The sequence below is a fragment of the Nicotiana tomentosiformis genome, chromosome 1, assembly GCF_000390325.3.
Source record: "Nicotiana tomentosiformis chromosome 1, ASM39032v3, whole genome shotgun sequence".
In the NCBI taxonomy this organism is placed as follows: Eukaryota; Viridiplantae; Streptophyta; class Magnoliopsida; order Solanales; family Solanaceae; genus Nicotiana; species Nicotiana tomentosiformis.
The window spans coordinates 110,813,149-110,833,011 of NC_090812.1; the positions used below are offsets into that span (position 1 = coordinate 110,813,149).

Consider the following 19,863-nt stretch of genomic DNA (forward strand, 5'->3'; position numbering starts at 1 on the left):
CCTTTGTGCTGATGTTTAATGCAGTGTTACCTTCCTAAAAAAGAAATTCAAAATGAACATCACGATATTATATTTCACTGCTTAATTAGAAGAGAAAAATTGAAACACATCTATAGTAATCGTGTAAGAACTTCAAATCACATCAAGATGAACTTTGAAGGAGTAGAAAAACCTACTTTTGGAATTCAGATTACTAAGATCAAAGATGCAACCTTTGCAAAGCAGAAATTCTCATGCATGACCATAGTTTTATTCAAATAGTTGATTCTTTTCAAGTTATCATATCAAACAGAAAAGGTGAATAGAAATGCTTTAGTGTATTCAACAAAACTGTCCTTTATAGCCCCAGCAGCGGCACTTGGTTTTATTCTGCATTTGCCGATTTTCTGTTGTTGATGACAGATTACAGAGGAAAGAATGGCGAAAAAGACATTCACTTCTCGTGCTTGAACACGAATAATTCATCCATGCAAAGTCTTGGATTGTGTAATTCCATTATCTAAATATAGTCAAAACTAAATAACCAGTGGAATCTCAATATATGGATTACATTTTCAGACGTGTGATCAACTTTGGCGTCAAAACACCAATGCCTATAAATGATCATCATAGTCTTCCTTAAAATGAATAGAGCTATCTTGACTCTCCGTTGTAATTACACTCTAATGTGGAACATGTTCTGGTGCTACATTTGATACTCTACAAATTTTCTTCCATTTGGATGTACAGGTGATCAAACTCTAGTTTATGATACACAGACAAAGTTGGATGCAACGCAGTCCAGACGAACATCCAGTCTTTGCTCTCTGAATCATTAGCCCTTGTTCTTCTAATATTTGTGGAATGTACATCTGCTTTCTGCAAACCACATGAAAACTTATCCCTTAAAAACAAAATTCTTCTGGCAAAAAGAATGTTACAGGTGCTGTAGAAAAGTGATGAATTAGCATAGTACGAGGGAAGTTGGTCTTCCAACTCATTTATCAATAGTGAAAATACTTGACTCCTTTTTGCAGACTTGGTATTATTTCTGGAGAGTCTTCTAGTTTCAGCTCAACATCATTAATAGTCCCCCTTGTTATTAGGTTCTTGAAATTAGGAAGCTCCTATTCTGGAGGAAAAACCAATTCTACGGCTGCTAATTCGAACTTTTTTCTTCTCTCAGAAAGATAGTCAGGACCATCAGATATGATTACTCAATGAAAGCACAGAACTATCACTTAATAGTTGCCCAGCTTTTGCCTCCCACAACTAAAGAATTCAAAGCACCAAGAACATCACAAAATCATACATCAGAAAAATAATAAGACCATCATTATTCTGCACCCTTCAAGAAATAAGCTGGTTATTCCTCAAGCAGTGAGGTATGTAAAAGTACTTCCTAAGTCACGATGTAAATGGGGGACAAATCAACATCCCTTGCTTTGAAGCACAAAGTACATTTTAGCAAGTCTCGGTCCTATTGTCAGATATTTTGGTTGTCATTTTAGGCTTCCCTAGGATAATGTAGCTGTTGAATATTCCTTATCCCTTTTAGCAAAAAAGAACGAAGCATACCTTAAAAATCATACATAGTGCGACAGGAGATCATATGTAGAATTCTTCAATCTGCAACTCTGCCCCAGGTGAACATCCCCGAATAAATATCTGCATCATCGTAACCGGAGAAAGGTGGCCTAAATACAGAAGGAGAATATTATTTTGCAAAATTTAATTGAAACACTGTTACCTGTATTCACAATGTTCAGGCCATGCGCATCGGGCTTTCCCATAATCCCAATAGCAGTCCTCATCCCTCAGAGGCCCACGCTTTGCTTTTTGTTGCAATGCTTTACAATGTCAATAAAAACTCAACATTCATAGTAGAAGTTAATGAGGAAACAGACCCACCTTTAGTAACAAAGTTAGACTTTTTATCAGGATGAATATCATGCCACATCTCAAGCCACAGCTCCCGCATCAAAACTGGAGATCTGACAATGTTCCTGTGATTTGCTACCCAAGAAAATTTACACTCATCAGATAGACAATTTGCATGAGGTGCAAAATGTCTAATTTTGATTCAATATCTTACATCTAGAACAATCCAACATTACCGAATTTATTCAATGCAGTTGGACAAGATCTTTAATCTTGCATCATATGGAAGCTGAACATTATATATGCAAGATTGATTTGAGGTATAAAACGATGTACCATGTCTTAAATCTGTCCCCTGTCAAATGCTTACGACTGCCGTAAACCGATGAAGGAACCAAGAAAAGTAATTTTAGTCTATGGAATTGGACAAGTCCTCAAAACATGCTACTAAGGTAAGCTGGAAATTCCAATGAATAATTATCCAAGAAGAAAATTTAGGGTGATCTTCTGCAAAGCCTAACTATTACAATGACGCTGGGGCATGCATTGGAACATAGAAAAGATATTCAAACACCTGTGTGTTCTTCTTTCTTTCCCTTTTTTTGTGATATTAAAAACGGAAAAATATCCCATATACAAGAAGTACACAAAAAAGTAAAGAATCTACAACGTATTATGATTATTTATGAACGACATCTAATCTTCTGTACAAACTGGAATTTCATTGGTGCACCAAAAAGGAGAATAAGAGGCTCCTCATATATACATGGTCGTTCTCTATCCCCCTCAAATACCTGTCTGTTCAATGATAAGTTGGTATTTACCAACTTATATATGCTTTTTACTTGAATTTTTATTTTGTTAATGGAGAAAATTAGTGCATTCATTGTGGTTTTATTGTATATTTCAGGTTTATACATTGGAGAAGGGGTTTTGGAGAGAAAACAAGTCAAAAGAAGCCAATTTGAAGAAAAGGAGACAATTCCAGCCATATTTGAAAGTGGCTGAATGGACAGAAAACTAGCCAGAAACGTAAGAGCTTGCTAGAGACGCAAAAACTGGGCAGAAACTTAGAAATGAAGGCTGTATTTGTCATTTGACTTGGGACAAATTTGTGGAACTATAAAAGCTAGACTCAGGAAAGCGGATGGTGAACCGGAGGAAAGAAGATATATCTAGCCAACAGAAAGAAGTGAGAGAGGGGGCAGACACAGCATTCTACTTAAATAACCAAGAAATTCCTTTATAAAACTTTAAACAAGAAATTGAGATACTTCAGATACCTTTATCGAGCTCCCAAACTGCTGTTCTCTTTCCTGGAAAACTTTCAGAATCCTCATAATAGGTTATGTACTTCACCGTAGGTAACCTTGTCATATTGGGGATGATATCTTCGCCATGTTGATGCTCTATATTTCGATGCACTTGTACATCTGAGCCATCATGCTCTGACTGATGTTGTCAAAGACAGAGAGTAAGATAGAGCTGCAGTTGCCACTGAGTACCAATATAAAAGCTAAAATCATTCACAAGCAAGTATTAGAGTTTTAGCAGAAAACTGGAAAAGTATGAGGTCATATGACTACAATTTCATGAATATATTATGTTTTCCAGAAGAAGCCAATCAGGTGAAAGGGATCTACTGAAATAAATATGCATAGCTTGGTTATGTGGACCTTCGATCCGAATGAATCATCCTTTCCACAGAGGCATACATCTTTGCCTAGCAGCAGGCAAAGATTTACCTCCGTGGAAAGGTTGATTCATTCGGATCGAGGGCCAAATAATTCAATCAGGATAGTTGTCGCATTGCCCTTCTCTGACTACTCAACCTGAGGCAGACAAACCGCCGAATCAGAAAAATTGGGTGTAATTCAAACCGCACTCAAAGGTAGGGCTTACAGGGCAGATGCTGACACGACAAAAGCTAGGGGATCAATTTGTAGGAAAAGGTAGGGATCTTTAAAATGTGTTGGATCAAACTTTCGAGTATCTGAGAAATTACTAACAATAATCAGATCTATCATAGTCTTTTAGACAGCTCTTCTAATGTGTCTGTGTGGGGTGTTGAGATTGTGTTGGAGCTATTTTCATATGCTTAATATAATTAGTAGTAAAGGTGGTAATAATGGTTGTGGTTTTCCTACTTGACTGAGAATAAGATCAAACAAAATATCGCATACCAAAAAGGAGGACAGATGATCTTTATGAATTTCAAAAGAATATCAATTTACACCTTCAAATCATAAAAGAGAACTTATCTGAGGGGAACAATGGTACCTTAGACATCTATATCTATGACAGTGCTTATGAATACCTGTGGTGTCCTTGTTATGTTCACTTTTGGCCCCAGCCAATTCTTGCACCAGGAGAGTGAATGGTATGGCACCTGCGAATCTGCTTCACTTAATAAAAAAGAATCCCTTTCTTGTAACATAGTCATAGATACGAAAGTCATCATAATCAAATGGACCAATCTAATTTTAAAATAACACTACTTCCACTGTCAGATTTTAGCAGCTAACTTATTCTAATATAAACCTTACTCCTTTTCAAAACATAATATGACTTTATTTCATATCTTAAGATTACAGTTACCTAAAGTTCATTTTAAAGATCCTATTTCATGACCAATCCAACATTTTAAGTAAATTTATTCAGTAGTGGTAAGCACCAATGAAATAACATTTCAACGTGCAGTCATTGACTTTAATAATATTAGCTACTTGTTTTTTCCAACAATGCTGTATCTGGACCAGCTCGCGCGCCTGGCATATGCTACCTCCCACCAACACACAATTACTTATATAGTTATATTACTAAAATTTGAATTCCGTTGAATTTCCTATGAATTAGTACTTTTTATAAGTAGTTAAGTTGGGTACTAAAGGTGATGAGAATTTAAAAGCATTAGTTAGTAGGCCATAAATGTCCGATTGTAAAAATAATTGTTGCCCACTGTTGAATTGTTTGACCAACTCATCAAAAAGCTTAAGTTGTTTGAGAGAGCACACTTTTATTTACTTAAGTATGTCTTTAACACGCCCCTCACATGCGGACTTGATTCTTTTTGATGAGTCAAGCATGTGAAAATTCTTTTTGAAAGAGAGCTCTCTAATGTCATTTTAAATTTCAGAAGGGAGGTCATTTCAATAAATCACAAAAACAAATTATATACTTAAACATGCATGATCTTATCCTTCATCATACCGTCTCATCCCCACTTGTTGCACCTGGGTTTCCTTCAACCAGATTTCCTGACCTAAAAGGAGAAAATTTGAGATACTGAGAAGGATCCAAATTTTCAAAAGTCAGTATCCAACTTCAATGAGGTTTAAGAAGCATAAGAAGAGGAAGACAAGTTAACATATCTCTTACTCAAAATGCTCTGATATATATATATATATATAAGCAGAGAATAATTTCATATTCTATAGGAAGAATGGTTGATTTAGTATCATGCACATAGTCAGTCTTATACTCCATGTTGTCTGCTATGCAAATTAATACTAAGGATTAAAAATTGGAGGTTAGGGATTTTAAAAGAAGGATAATGTCCTGCATGCAAAGATTCAAAATTACATACTTTCACAAAACAAATCATATAACTTCTTATTTCGATTTATTGCCAACCCTTACAACGTTCTGTCTCAATGAAGCTGTGAAGGACCCGGGTGGCATGGATGAGGAAAAGAAGATGAAGTAAGAGCAACAATAATAAGGGAAAAATAACATGTTCAGATGTGCTGTTCGGAGAGACCTTTTCAAAATATGCTATCAAGATGCAGAAAACAAGTTACCGTGAATACAGAGATCCTTCAATTTCATATATCACATCTGTTATAATCCAATTATCAGGATAAGGCTTCCCACTGGGTGCAAAATAGTAACCAACCTGTTATTCAACATGAAGAAAGCGGAAAAATATTCAGGATCACATACTGAAGGAAGAACATAACTAGAAGCGGGGAATACAATCACATAGAGGCATGTAATGTAATGTGGATAGAAGACTAATGTCATTAAATCATTTTTACAGGGTGGGGGTACTAGTGGTAGACAGAGGTTGGTGCATTGAGAAATACAGCCAACTAGGGAGAACACTATAACCAGCTTGTTTATTTTTTCCTTTTCTTACTATTTCTTCAATCATCATCTTTTTCTTGCTTTTTTTTTACTTTTCTGCCGCAAGCAACTGATGGATATGGTAAACAAGTTTTTCTTTTAGAATAAGAAAACGACAACCAAAACTTTTAAGAAATCAAGCATTACAGCAAATGTTGCTCAATCATAGCTAACATGAAATGGTTGTAAATAAACACATAGACTTTCCGTTTCTGATTTCTTAAACCACATATCAAAAGAGGCCTCATAAAAAATTTCAAGTTGGAACTTTCAACTGAATGTTTAGAAAGAACTAGGGATTAGAACAGATACTTTCATCACGAAACTGTCATGTGAAAGCAATACGGACAAAGAATTATAATAGACAGGCCTAGGTTGATCAACAGCAGATATAAATTACAATCTTCATGCTGGTCGCTAAGTTTCATCAATGGTTAGTACCATCCCATCTCCAAGTAATTTAATATGCATTTGAAGACTAATTCGAGGCGTTCTAGCTGTCCTGTCCGCTTCAGATGAACAGTCACCTAGAGCACTAGTTTTCACTTTTAGGTTTTGAAGAAGTTAAGAAATTAATACAAGAACATGATGAACTCGCTGATAAACGAGCATAAGAAAGTTGACTTAGTGTGTATGCTGACTAATAAGTGTAAAACAAGTAATACTGAGTTCAATAACAGCATGTGCCTACAGCCAAATCATCTACGTTAAAACACATATGCACAACAATCATAATGAATTTCTAAACTGGCTAGAGCAAGAAATTGACCCTTGAGAAGAGAAGAATACCTCAGTCTTCGAATCTATGCCATAAATGCAGAATATGTTCTTGAGAGGTGGTCTTTCCCAAGGTGTTAGAGGATTTAAAATCGGATCATCATGGTAAGACCTGAATTTTAGATGTCAGAACATAATATAGCTAGAGCTAATTAGCATAGAACTAAAGAACAAATAAGCCAATAGCTGATAACTCATGGAGAAACGAAAGGGGAAAAAAAAAAAAAAGATACGTATTAAGCTAGCATAAATTACTTCCACCATAAAACATTCTTTTACATAAACACAGCTTAATTTTTCACCGAATTTTACGTAGTTACTGAGTCCATATGCACAAGACTCTGGCTAGCTCTAAGATTTTTTTTATTTTTATTTTTTGGAAATTGAACTGCTCTCCAAATTTTGCATTTAAAAGTTTTAGTTAATCAAGTTTTGCTCATTTTAATTCATCTAGCATCTTGAATTATTTTCAATTTTTTCAATATAATTTCTTGCCGAATTGGAAGCACAGCAACCTGCATAAGTGATTAATGACAGTTGTGGACTAAGGAGTAACAACTAAATAATAAATTAAAGCATCAAATAAAAACCTTTAAATTTTAATATTGTTCCAATAATTCAATGTGGCAAAGTAGATACTCTATCACCATCAAGCGTGTTTAGGTTAAAACTGTAGTTATGCAATTCATTATAAATTAGGTGTCTTTATTTGATCTATCATATCTTGCGTGAACGCAGGATGCTTCGTGCATCGGCTGCCCTTTTGCCATACTCTATCTAAAAGTACAGGATTCTAATGGCAACAAATTAAACTAACAGAACCACCTTTTTATAACTTATCATTGTTAGTTCATAAGTCTATCAGGAAAGGCTAGTGTAATTTTGCCAAGCTAGAGGGGATGTGCTCTGAATAGTGTCAAAAGGAGAGGAAGTTCAGTGTAATGGGACCTTCCATATATTACAATGTATTAAGATATTCACATGTGAAAAGATTTTAAACATATGAGATCAAATTTAAAATATAGAGTATAACATTGGAAATAGTATTATTAAAGGTTAGTTTGACTTCAATGTTTTGAACCTAACCGCTTCTCAAAATGAAGCCCTTTTAAGACAGTAAGTCGGAAGTACGTCAAACAAAACAAGATGAAGGGAGTATTATTACAGCTTTAATTTGATATGTGGACATTGCTACATTTAGTTAGTTTTTAAATAAAATAACTCTAGTTTTAAAATAGAGATTACATCTCTGAAATCAGCCAAGGTATATGCTTGATTTCCCTTTGTTAGTTGAATCATGTCAATCTTTGAGAGGGCAATGTCCAAGTTGCCTTGTTAATAGAATCATATCATTCTTTTTGGGACAATGAAAGTAACACAAGCAAAACATGCTAGTTTCTGTGAGCGTTGCAACACCTCGATCCATGGAGAAGTCAAGGGAGAAAATATATTTTTTCATATGTTCCGACCTCTGGAAAGACAAAAGGAAATAAAATAAGTTCAACATTTTCACGGAAGGTACAGAAAATTCATTTCCTTCAACAAGCTAAATTATATCTTGAGTTTACTGGATATGTTACATTGAACACATCAAGGACACTATCTTCTTATTGCATTATCTGAAAATGTTGCATGGACGTAAAAAGATTTGTTGTCATACTCACTTTTGTAAAAGGTGCAAGAGCCTTTCGCTATCAGGATCATAATCCTTTATGGCTTTGAAAAAGGTCCCATCAGAGACTTCACGAGCAGAAAAGGACAATTGCGTCGGAAATCCACATTCCATTCCCGACAAGTTAGCTTGGGCAATTTCTACAAATGATGGATAAGCCTCATCCCCTGCTAAGACATATTAAAAGCCCATTAGCACAAGTTATGCTAAAGACACAACATGCTCGTTGGCCTTTTGGTAATACCTCGAATTGAAGGAACGTCAATATTGATTATGTTTGTTGGCCAGCCAGAATAGTTTGATTGAAGCTCATGCTCATCGCAATGGTAGGCGTGATGGTTTTCCCGGTTTCCGCCAGAGAAATGCCTCCGGTACACATTATCTGTTGTACAATATTTTGAAAATGGCAACATCCACATAGAAGATCCAAAAGTATTGAACATCAGGCGAGCTGTCCCCTGATAACTTGGAAAACACAGATGCCACATCAATGCAGATATAATATCTAATGTTTTACGAATTCATAAGAATGTCCAGATTTACACCTTTTATTAAGTTTCCTAATATTTGAAACAAAGACAAGAACTTTAGAACAAAAAAAATCTCAAATTCACATTTCTTTGATGAATAAAAAAGAAATCTCTAAAGCTATCCAAGGAGCGTGCCTTGCGCAACCTAGAATTTCTATGTCTGAACTGCACAACCTAAAGGTCCTAAACATACATAAAGGTAGCCTACCGCATTAGAACTTAAGTTGGATTAAAAAAATAAAACCTCAGAAACAGGAAGACCAAATGTAGCCCCCGATAATGTTGCTTTGACTGTCTCAATAGCACCAAGAAGAGGAGCTCCTGAAACCACAAGAAAGAGCAATTCCAGATAAGTAGCTTTCCCTAATTTCTGAGATAAGACTGGAGGTCAAATAGTATTTAGGTTAGTAAGGCATACCAACAGCAAAATAGGCATGAATGTGATCGTCTAGCCATCGCATATACTCTTTCGGAGCAATCTCTAATTTCAACCACTCCAAGAAGTATCTAAAGACATTGTTACCTAATGAATGAGCGAAAACTATTGAAGGCCCACCACGAAGTTTAAGAGCAGTTTCAAAAGTTAGCCTGCAAGAAAGAAAAAAGAGATCAAAACCCACCATATAAAAGACATGTACCAGAACAATTACGAAAAGAAATGCTCGAACACTCAAAAGAACAGAACAGTAAAATCAGCAAAGTAGAAAGTTTAAAAGATGTATGTGAAGTATGGGGAGGGGGAGGGGAAGTGGGAGATGCAAAAACAAGTTGTTAAAAGGTAACAGAGATACTTATGACACAATGTATTTGCAATTATCAAAGTTATTTCCTGAACACACCATCCCACCACGCCTGGTGGGAAAGATGAGTTCTCAGTGTAAATTTGAACTCATATTTTGCGCAAACAATCACATCGGCACCATTTTGTGCACAAAAAAAATCTTTTTACTTCACACAACGATACCTAAGAAAGATCTCTAGTATAAAAAACTGAAACAAACCCTCCACTCATACATATTGGAGGATTGGGCATTTTGAAAAAAAGGCAAAAAGAAAAACTGTAAAGTCACTAAGTTTTCCATTGTCATAAATTCTTACATATTTGATACAGGATAATCTTCCCAGGCCAAAGAGGAAGCAAGAAAGCATTGTATTGGGTTCAACCCAGATCTTCAACCATTGTATAAAGTAAATATCTTGCTCACTGCTACAAATTTTGAAACAGAATAGATGAAAGAAATGGATAATTCTACTTTCTACTGGGAAAAAGGAATTGGAAAGGTTTACACTTCTCTACCAATCAACTTGTCATTTGAACTTAGGAAAGAATCATTTAGTGACATAATAAACACATATATCTGAATTCAAGGCACAAATGGTATCATGAAAATACAAACTTTAGTTTGTGAAAGTAAAGATCTCGCTCCTCAAGCTTTGATGGAGACAATCTCCAGTCATATGGAACTGCGATGATTGCATTAGCCTCGATACCAAATTCAATGCACCACTTAACCCATTCTTTCCACACTGATGACAGAGGACCTGAAGAGGAATGGGGTTTGGATCAATTAGAGAACCAAAACAAAAAGCAGAATCATCACTTAAAGCCCTTAGAGTAACAAAGATATCTATGGCAATTGGTCCTTCACTGACGACTCTCTGTTATCGTCCTTTTTTGTAATTTCATATTCATATTTAACTAGTCCTTTAAAATAATATAACCATAGAATCCCTACTGATTGGTCTTGACAATCCAAGAAAAGGGCAGCAGGCAGAAGTTCATCAGTCTCACACTAAGGAAAATGGTTTTGAAGTCATAATTTTAGAAGTTTTTGCCCATTCAGTTCCGTGTCTCATTAGTTCAACCAAGTAGAACAAAGTTAAAAAATGTGAACTCAGAAAATATAGAAGAAGAAGGAAAAGGATAAGAACAAAGAAGGAGCCAAATCTTCTTATGGCGAACAAAGTGGTCATAACTGCACATAACAAACATTTAAGCCAGATCAACTTCAAGAATCCTGAACTTATCTGGACACTTAAAAAAAAACAACTCATATTTTAAAGCTTCGACGAAAGGCTGTTGCAGGCAAAACCCCATCAGATAATGTGAAGGGCTAGGTAAAACAAATACATAAAGAGTTTCCATTAGTGTGTAAAAGCATCTTCCGCCTACAAACTTGACAAAACACTGTTCTAACTTATTAAGTTGTACCAAACCGAGAAACGACTCAAGCTGAGTTGATAAACTGATTTGTTTCTAAATTTGGTATTCACTTAGAAAAAGAATGATTATATTGGGTTTGATTTAGTATTAAACGAAGAAAAAAAAAAGCTAAACCGGACCAAACCAACAATGTATATATCACTTTGTAAGTTTGTAAAAATAAGCATATTTGTTTCACAGATATTTAGAATTATATATAATTTTTCAATAGATTTTCTTCGTTTCCTCCTTTGGGTCTGTGGCCTTGGCCTTGCCCTTTTTTGGTCTAATTCTTTTACAATCCCAGTTAAGTCCCACTTGTGCAACAACCATGTTCAATCAAAATATGCAGAGTATAAAAAGGCAAAATTATATTTTTGTTACTGATAAAAAAGCCAAATTTTGGATAGAAAAAAAAACCACAGAACCACTAAGAACCGGAACCTGAATAGACCTAGTTGGTTTGGTTTTTTCATAGGTAAAAATCGGCTCAAACCAAACCACACAGACTCCTATCTAGACCACTGTTCTCAAAGGCAAAAAACGTGCAATGCCAAGGTCTAATTGGATGCTAAGCTAAAGCACAGTTAAAGGGCGCATTAGTGAAGGCACAAATGAAGAAAAAAGTATGTACACACTCACATAAAACACAGCAAAAACTAACTACAATCAAAACAGCAATTATATCGATAAAGGAAATGAAACAACTGCAATTAAGCAAAACAAATGAAGTAAAAACAATGCTAATCTTTTTCCTTTTTGATCAGCAAAGTAAAAAAGAATGTTAGTCTATGTTCACGAACCAATAAATTTGTTTCATTAGATACAAAGATGCAACTTTTAAGCTCCTAATCAAATCTATTAACTACTGTATTTCTAATAGTTTCTATCACTATTTCTCGGGTTATGTTTTCTTAAGTTGCTTTGCTAAATATTGTACTGTTTAGTGTCACTCTTATTGAGACAGAACCACGGCTCACCTAAGTTCTCAAAATTTTTGAAAAGGGAAGTTTTTGCTGAATCACACGCTTTAGCGCTTGCTAATTAGTAACTACAATGAACCGCTGCCTAACTGAGGCAAAGCGCCCAGCCAGCTGTGCACCTAGCTACATGTGGATTAAAAACAGGCAACTTAAGATGTTACCAGTGAAAATCAGTTCAGTTTCATGTCCTGGCTAATGGGGGCTTAACATCTTGAATTCTTATTCCACTTTACTAGAAGTGCAAAGGAATTGCATGGAGAACAAATCAATCACCTGTAATGTATCCCGGATCAAGCTCTGTGATAGCAGAAAGGCCACTGTCAGGTCGAGACTTGCATTCCCGATGATCTGTTTGATTGTAAGGATCCAACATCATACACTTCAGCCAGCAATTCACAGCAGAAAGAAGCTGTAAGAAAGATAAATTGTTAACTTATAAACAACAACTATGTCTCAAGCCAAAGCAAGTAGGGATCAAGCTATTTGAATCATTACTGTTATGCTGCTCCATTTAGGCTCATTTTGGTCCAATATTACATAAAATAATAACCCAGCGAAGGCAAAGCACAAGGTGATTTCTTCTCGTCTGCCTAAACCTTGGTAGGCAGAGTCACCGGTACCTGTGCTCGTGAGAGAAGCACAGAAGCACGTACCCGGTGGAATAATCAAGTTGCGTTTAAGCAGGCCTGAACACCGCCCCCATAATAAAAACTAAAACTAATAATAATAATAATAATAATAATAATAATAATAATAATAATAATAATGATGATAATAATAACAACAACAATAAAATCTTCACAAAAAGAAAACAAGCTTCTCTAGCACTATAAGTTCTATATGTTTTTTACTGACACATAAATCTCTGAGAAGACTAAAAGACTCCAAGCAACATCAGACTTAAAGTAAATATAACATTACTAAACTCAACCAACTAATGGGTATAACCAACGTAGATCTTTTTCTTGCATTGTGCCCTACTTTTCACTAGGTCTGCATGGAATGGTAGATCTTTCGAGACAACTTAATTTCATGTGATTCTACGTAAAGTTAAACTAATAGCATCAGTGCTTTTGTATCACAAAAGCAAGATCCTGACAGCACATAGTACTTTTGTATGACTGCAGTGGAAGCAACATCTCATGAATGGTTAGATATCAGTAATTTGCCGCATAGAGTATTTCCCCAAAATCATTACAAAAGCAAGATCATATCTTTCAATGTAGTGCACCAGAAAAATCGAAAGTAATTGAACACCTTGAATGTTGATCTGAACGAGGGAAAGATTTCAAACAAGAAGCAGAACGAAACATGAATCAACATCCACGTCCTCGTCACTTATATACCGATTGCCCCATTACTACTTCATAAGCTGGTATCATTAGTTTACTATTACAATATGAAAAGGCTGGTAATTAGTGTATGATAAAACTCACAGTTCAAGATCAAACTTTCCTCCACTCAATCAATCAACTGCACATCGTCGCAAATTAGTTGGGGTCGACTATTCCCCTATATACATTCCATATTATTCATGTCAAATTTATTCCAAATACTATATAAAAAAAAAAAGGTTCGCTATTTTCCAATTGGTAGAAAATCTTTTCCAATTTTCCCGTATTTGGTTGATCAAACTGTTATGTTTTGGAAAGACGTTTTCTCTAGGAAGACAAGTTCCTTAAAAATCAGGAAAATGACTTCCATGGGAGTAGGAAAATAAGTTCCATAAGCAGCATTTCATGCTTATTGTCTCACCCCCAAAATGTTTGGCTAGATTGTATATATATGCTTTAGGGACAATATTTTCTGCTTTTACCAAACACCAGAAATAAGTAAGCAGAAATAAGTAAGAAACCCGCTCTTTTTTTCAAGAAACATTTTCCTTCGTACCAAACACACCCTAAATATCAATCCCAATTTGATTGGTATTACCTTTAAGGATTATTTGCTTCTATAGTGTTCTGTTCTTAACTAAATGTGCATTGCTTAATATTTTGATTGAGTTTAAGTTCTATGGCGTAAAAATTATCAGGTCACGTGAAAAGGTAATTGCAGGTAACGTTATTACCTAAGCATTGATGATAACCTAAAACAAATGGTAATTATTAAGTAACCTTCTATAACAGGTTAAATCACACTGATCATATGAAATTTTTTACACTAACAGAGTATAAAACTTAAATCCTTTTACTTAATGCATGAAACTTCCGATCGTACGGAGTACTTATAAAGTAATTACAAAGTGAAACTCAAATACTAAGCTTGCACAAATAAATAGTGAACAATATCATTATCTCTACACAACCAATTAAAGCGACACAATGTCTAGAACTTTTGATTACTTACTTTGGTGGTGTCGAGCCAGACTAAATCGAGAGGATTGAAATCCAGAGGAGAATAAGGGCAGTCCAATATTGACCATGCTCTTAGTTGGGTGGACGCAAACCCCGGGATGATAATTCCCGACAGCTTCGAGTAATCGCCGGCGAACTCCCCGCTAACGGCAGCTAGGAGGAGGAGGAAACTGACGACGATGCACACGTGTCCTCCTCTCATTGGCTAGAAGAGAATTTGTTTTCCGTTTTTTCACATGAACAACAGCAACAGGTGTCTGGAAAATTGGAAAGTTTGGGGCCAGAGGACTGACTTTTGCCGTTGGGAGTTAGAAACTTTTCAATGTTGCCTTTTTCTTTGCATCTAAAAATGAATTCAAAAGTTGATTTTTCTGAATAAAATAATCATATGTAAAATTATACTATTAGAAGTGTAATACATTAGTATAATTCTATAGTTTTATTTTTTTAAATGTCTGAAGGCTATAGTCACGAAAAATTGCTAACTTGTATAATACTAAATGATTTGTTAACAAAGTTGTACTATATGATAACAGTTGATTTGTTAGAAAAATACCATTTTACAAGTATTATAGTGCAATCAGTCACGTGTATATCTTTGTAAATACAATCATGTAAGTTGTAAATGAATATTTATAATAAGATAATATGCTGAACAGACTAGATAAGGGTTTACAACAAAAGTTGCAAATTTGAAATAATACATAAGCTTGATATTTTGTCCAACATGATTGTTTTTTAGCACATTTAACAATAATCTATATGTTTGAATTTACACAAAACATGCACCTAACAAACATAGTTTATAGATGTTTAATTTTTATTTTTTTTTAACATTTTAACAAATTAAATGCCCTCAAAACATTATAAGCGCCCATTTGGACTAGATAACGCTTTTCAAGCTATTTTTCTGCTTCTATAATCATTGCATATTAGACTTTTTATTCTTTCATTTTCAAGTTGTCTTTTGACATTTAACCTTGGCTCAAGTTTTCTTTGAGACTGATCTCAAAAAGAAAACTTTTTTTCTGATAAAACATAAAGGTGTCATACCAAAAGCTACCTCATAACCTTGTACCCAGGGTCACATGGTTAAGAATTTAAGATCCGCGATTGTCTTTTTGCTTTTCAAAAATATCTTCAAGATAGTATACCTCAACTTAGACTACTGACAATTCTAGTAATATCATAATTTATTATAAAGCGAAAATGTTTTAAACCTAATTTTCAACTACACATTTAATCTTGCATATTATATTTCTGAACTATTTCAAAATAAAATTATTACCGCCCTAAAACTAGACAACCAGATTACATTGCATGCGCCGGAGTTTATATAAAAAAAAAATCCATTTTTCCCCTATTACATCCCTTTTTCTTTATTTATCATTTTCTTTCACACCCATGTTCTCTCTTTCCTCTTTCATTGATGCCACATTACTTAGAGCTATTAGAATCAGTGACGGACCCAAATTTTTGTGCAAGCAGGTTCAATCTTATAAGTATATAAATTTAGTCGTAAAATAGTAGTTGTCAAGTGGGTTCAAATAAAATATTTATACAAAATTTACACAACTTTAATCCTAATTTATACATATACACAATATTTTTTTTTTGTGAAGCGAGTTCAGTTGAACCCGCTAGCCACCACTTGAGTCCGCCACTGATTAGAACAGAACTTGGGGAAAAGTTGGGGTGGGGTGACAGTTCTGCAGCCAGTGAGCTTTTTCATCGTTCTTGTAAAAGGTGGCCTTATTGTTAAGCTTTTTATTTGTGAGCCTTGTTGACACATTTGGAGCCTTTTATTTAAGGCCTTGTATTTTGAGAGGATGTGGTCAATTGTTGGTCAAGCATTTCTTTCTTCTCTTCCTATATAATGAGGACTCTCTACTCATTTGAAAACACACCAACAAGATTTGAGTCTTCATTTCTTTTTTCTTACTTTCTTCCTTTATTAAGAGTGTTTTGTATGAGAGTTAGTGTTGGAAGCACTTGTGTAAACCCTTTCTTTGGAGTGATCTTGTGAAGTTATTCCCTTAGGGTATTTGGGATTAATTAGAGTATTTACTCTAATTTTGTACTCTCTTTTGTACTCTTATTGTTATAGTAAATTGTCCGTCTCCGCTTGTGGACGTAGGTCACTTTGACCGAACCACGTTAAATTTGTGTCTTCTTTATCAACTTTAATTGTCGTTGTTATCAACTTCCATTGTCTTTGTTATTGCCATTATACCGTTGTTTGGCTATATTTCACACTACCCGAATTCCCGATCCTAACAAATTGGTATCAGAGCCGGATCAAACCGGGTTTGTTTCAGTAGCCAATATGACTCTAACAAAGACCTATGTTGAAAATTTTGACCGAAGTGCAAACTTCGGAATGTGGCAATTAAAGATGGAAGCTATCCTAATTCAGGATGGCTTAGACTTGGCGTTGCAAGGAAAGGAGAAGAAGCCGGATAAAATGACGGATGAGGAGTTTACCGTCATAGACAAAAGGGCAAAAAATAGGTATCATTTTAAATCTCTCAAATGAGTTTTTACGTGAAGTTTCTGTAGAAACCACAGCCAAAGGCATGCGAAAAAAATTGAAAACCTTATATATGAAGAGGACAGTGGAAAATAGACTTTACCTGAAAGCAGAAACTTTATACAATTCGTATGGGTGAAGGTACCTCTATTCTCTCTCATCTTGATACCTTTGATTTCATTCTTATGGATTTGAGTAATATAGATACTGAAATTAAAGATGAAGATCAAGTTGTGTTACTACTTTGTTCTTTACCCTCATCTTTTGAGCATATAAGAGATACTATGCTTTCTGCAAAGGATAATATCTCTTATAAGGATATTAAATCTATCTTAAAATCAAAAGAATAGATAGATAGTGATATTACTGGGGAAGCTAGTGGAACTCAAGCGAGAATTAGCTTGTTTGTTAGGGGCAAATCCGACTCCAATTCCAGATACAATAATTTAGAGTGTCACTATTGTTATAAGAAAGGTCACAATATTTCTGAATGCTATAAACTGAAAAATAAAGAAAAGCATAAAGAAAGAAAAAATGAGCACAGAAATACTGACACCGCCGAAGCTAGTGTAGCAACTGATGAGATTGAGGAAACTATATTTTTAGCAACTGAAACTAGTTTCAGATTAGAAAATGAGTGAATTTTAGATTCCGGTTGTTCATATCATATGTGTCCTAGCTGGGACTTGTTTTCTACATATGATTTAGTTGCAAGTGGAGTTTTCCAACTGGTAACAATGTTACTTGCAACGTTATTGGCAAAGGTACAATTCGGTTCAGAATGCACGATGATGTTATGAGAACTCTCACCGATGTTAGATATGTTTCTGAGTTGAAGAAACAACTCATATCTTTGGACACTTTAGAATCCCTTGGGTGCAAATTCACTAGTGAAGGTGGAGTTTTAAAAGTTTTTCAAGATGCTCTTGCGATCATGAAAGCACACCGATCTGGTTCGTTGTATACTTTATTGGGCTCCACTGTTATAGGCCCTATTGCAGTTTTGGTATCAGACAACTTGTCTGATTTTGATGGCATTAAATTTTGACATATGCCCATTGGGGCTTTTGCGGATAAGGTGAAGCAAATTTACTATATCAGCCAAAATTAGGTCAATGTGGAGATTTGTAAAAGGTGGCCTTATTTTTAGGCTTTTTATTTGTGAGCCTTGCTGGCACATTTGGAGCCTTTTATTTTAGCCTTGTTGGCCAAATAAATGGCCTTGTATTTTGAGAGGATGTGGCCAATTGTTGGTCAAGCATTTCTTTCTTCTCTTCCTATATAATGAGGACTCTCTACTCATTTGGAAACACACCAACAAGATTTGAGTCTTCATTTCTTTTTTCTTACTTTCTTCCTTTATTAAGAGTGTTTTGTATGAGAGTTAGTGTTGGAAGCACTTGTGTAAACCCTTTCTTTGGAGTGATCTTGTGAAGTTATTCCCTTAGGGTATTTGGGATTAATTAGAGTATTTACTCTAATTTTGTACTCTTATTGTTATAATAAATTGTCCGTCTCCGCTTGTGGACGTAGGTCCCTTTGATCGAACCACGTTAAATTTGTGTCTTCTTTATCTACTTTAATTGTCGCTGTTATTAACTTCCATTGTCTTTGTTATTGCCATTATACCGTTGTTTGGCTATATTTCGCACTACCCGAATTCCCGATCCTAACAAATTGGTATCAGAGCCGGATCAAATTGGGTTTGTTTCAGTAGCCAATATGACTCTAACAAAGACCTATGTTGAAAAATTTGACCGAAGTGCAAACTTCGGAATGTGGCAATTAAAGATGGAAGCTATCCTAATTCAGGATGGCTTAGACTTGGCGTTGCATGGAAAGGAGAAGAAGCCGGATAAAATGACGGATGAGGAGTTTACCGTCATAGACAAAAGGGCAAAAAATCGGTATCATTTTAAATCTCTCAAATGAGGTTTTACGTGAAGTTTTTATAGAAACCACAGCCAAAGGCATGCGGAAAAAATTGAAAACTTTATATATGAAGAGGACGGTGGAAAATAGATTTTACCTGAAAGCAGAAACTTTATACAATTCGTATGGGTGAAGGTACCTCTATTCTCTCTCATCTTGATACATTTGCTTTCATTCTTATGGATTTGAGTAATATAGATACTGAAATTAAAGATGAAGATCAAGCTGTGTTACTACTTTGTTCTTTACCCTCATATTTTGAGCATATAAGAGATACTATGCTTTCTGCAAAGGATAATATCTCTTATAAGGATATTAAATATATCTTAAAATCAAAAGAACAGATAGATAGTGATATTACTGGGGAAGCTAGTGGAACTCAAGCGGGAGTTAGCTTGTTTGTTAGGGGCAAATCCGACTCCAATTCCATATACAATAATTTAGAGTGTCACTATTGTTATAAGAAAGGTCACAATATTTCTGAATGCTATAAACTGAAAAATAAAGAAAAGCATAAAGAAAGAAAAAATGAGCACAGAAATACTGACACTGCCGAAGCTAGTGTAGCAACTAATGTGATTGAGGAAACTATATTTTTAGCAACTGAAACCCACTTTCAGATTAGAAAATGAGTGGATTTTAGATTCCGGTTGTTCATATCATATGTGTCCTAGCTGGGACTTGTTTTCTACATATGATTTAGTTGCAAGTGGAGTTTTCTAACTGGTAACAATGTTACTTGCAACGTTATTGGCAAATGTACAATTCGGTTCAGAATACACGATGATGTTATGAAAACTCTCACCGATGTTAGATATGTTTCTGAGTTGAAGAAACAACTCATATCTTTGGGCACTTTAGAATCCCTTGGGTGCAAATTCACTAGTGAAGGTTGAG

At 35.0% G+C, this 19,863-nt stretch overlaps 1 protein-coding gene across 6 annotated transcripts; it reads right to left on the reverse strand.

The window, feature by feature from the left end:
- Positions 1-460: 460 nt before the first annotated feature.
- On the reverse strand, positions 461-14,851 carry LOC104112636 (phospholipid--sterol O-acyltransferase). Of its 6 annotated transcripts, none has more exons than XR_011412460.1 (16): positions 14,497-14,848; positions 12,424-12,559; positions 10,362-10,506; positions 9,383-9,552; positions 9,209-9,285; positions 8,679-8,892; positions 8,427-8,601; positions 6,775-6,874; positions 5,661-5,755; positions 5,071-5,122; positions 4,178-4,249; positions 3,144-3,312; positions 1,891-1,985; positions 1,730-1,814; positions 1,558-1,647; positions 461-858 (listed from the first exon to the last, which is right to left on the reverse strand). XR_011412460.1 is itself a non-coding variant. In XM_009622619.4 (16 exons), exons 1-15 carry the CDS (start codon positions 14,704-14,706, stop codon positions 1,566-1,568), a joined length of 1,887 nt encoding a protein of 628 aa, XP_009620914.1. In that variant the 5' UTR covers positions 14,707-14,847; the 3' UTR covers positions 461-858; positions 1,558-1,565. The 6 variants fall into 6 exon arrangements, 3 of the variants coding, with proteins under 3 accessions (XP_009620914.1, XP_033516265.1, XP_033516266.1); XR_004511200.2 differs by having other exon boundaries at positions 1,730-1,809; positions 1,891-1,995; XM_009622619.4 differs by having other exon boundaries at positions 1,891-1,995; positions 14,497-14,847.
- Between the last annotated feature and the right edge of the window lie 5,012 nt (positions 14,852-19,863).

Excerpts from the sequence above, each read along its gene's own strand:
- LOC104112636 (XM_009622619.4), bottom strand. The coding sequence starts at position 14,706 with ATGAGAGGAGGACACGTGTGCATCGTCGTCAGTTTCCTCCTCCTCCTA. Across the intron at positions 12,560-14,496 it reads TCTGGCTCGACACCACCAAA|CTTCTTTCTGCTGTGAATTG; the intron begins GTAAGTAATCAA and ends TCTTTCTTACAG. Across the intron at positions 10,507-12,423 it reads TGATCCGGGATACATTACAG|GTCCTCTGTCATCAGTGTGG; the intron begins GTGATTGATTTG and ends ATTCCTCTTCAG.